This window comes from Colobus angolensis, unplaced genomic scaffold (assembly GCF_000951035.1).
Source record: "Colobus angolensis palliatus isolate OR3802 unplaced genomic scaffold, Cang.pa_1.0 Scaffold25, whole genome shotgun sequence".
NCBI lineage: Eukaryota > Metazoa > Chordata > Mammalia > Primates > Cercopithecidae > Colobus > Colobus angolensis.
Window position 1 is genome coordinate 3,285,453 of NW_012115710.1, and position 987 is coordinate 3,286,439.

Below are 987 nucleotides of genomic sequence, written 5' to 3' on the forward strand. Positions count from 1 at the left end.
CTCCTGGGTCTGAGGGAGGAGGGGCTGGGGGCCTGGACTCCTGGCCTGGGGGTGGAGGGGCTGGGGGGCTGGGGGGCTGGGGTCCCGGACCTCTGTGTCTGAGGGAGGAGGGGCTCGGGTACTGGGGTCTTGGACCCCTAGGTCTGAGGGAGGGAATCTCTGTTCCTTGCTTCATTGCTGTTCCCAGACCCCTACGTGAAGGCCTCTCTGATCAGCGAGGGGCGGCGTCTGAAGAAGCGGAAAACCTCCATCAAGAAGAACACGCTGAACCCCACCTATAATGAGGCGCTGGTGTTCGACGTGGCCCCCGAGAGCGTGGAGAACGTGGGGCTCAGCATCGCCGTGGTGGACTACGACTGGTGAGGGGCGCGGCCTGGGCGGGGTCAGGCAGGAGGGCTGGGGTGGGGACAGGCCCTCCCACCGCCCTCCTCTGGTCTTTACCGACCCCAACCCCCAGCATCGGGCACAACGAGGTGATCGGCGTCTGCCGCGTGGGCCCCGACGCTGCCGACCCGCACGGCCGCGAGCACTGGGCGGAGATGCTGGCCAACCCCCGCAAGCCCGTGGAGCACTGGCATCAGCTAGTGGAGGTGAGTGGGGTCCCACACCGACCCCTGACAAGCACCCGTGCGCCCTCGGCCCCTTCATCCATGCAATGAACGCCCTGCATGTTTATGAGCCACAAAGCCAGGCATCCTCGGTTTCAATCGCTGCTGTGCCAACTTTAGCTGTGTGGCTTAGAGCCAGTTACCCAAGCGCTCCGTGCCTCAGTTTACCCACTAGAAAATGGGACTGTTGATAGCATCTTCTGTTAGGATAGAGGTGAGATGTGCTGAGTTAAACGTTCTGTAAGTGGTCGCTGCTGTTTTTACCCATGAGGCTAAGTTGAAAATAGAGGGGGCCAGGCACAGTGGCTCACGCCTGTAATCCCAGCACTTTGGGAGGCTGAGGCGGGTGGATCACCTGAGGTCAGGAGTTCGAGACCAG

At 62.3% G+C, this 987-nt stretch overlaps 1 protein-coding gene across 3 annotated transcripts in view; it reads left to right on the top strand.

Moving 5' to 3' along the window:
* Positions 1-987, top strand: part of SYT3 (synaptotagmin III) — a 40,453-nt gene that overhangs the window by 34,970 nt on the left and 4,496 nt on the right. For all 3 annotated transcript variants that reach the window (XM_011946300.1, XM_011946299.1, XM_011946301.1), the window contains 2 exons: positions 188-359; positions 458-590. In XM_011946300.1, coding sequence (XP_011801690.1) covers positions 188-359; positions 458-590 — 305 coding nt within the window. The remainder of the gene's footprint in view (positions 1-187; positions 360-457; positions 591-987) is intronic.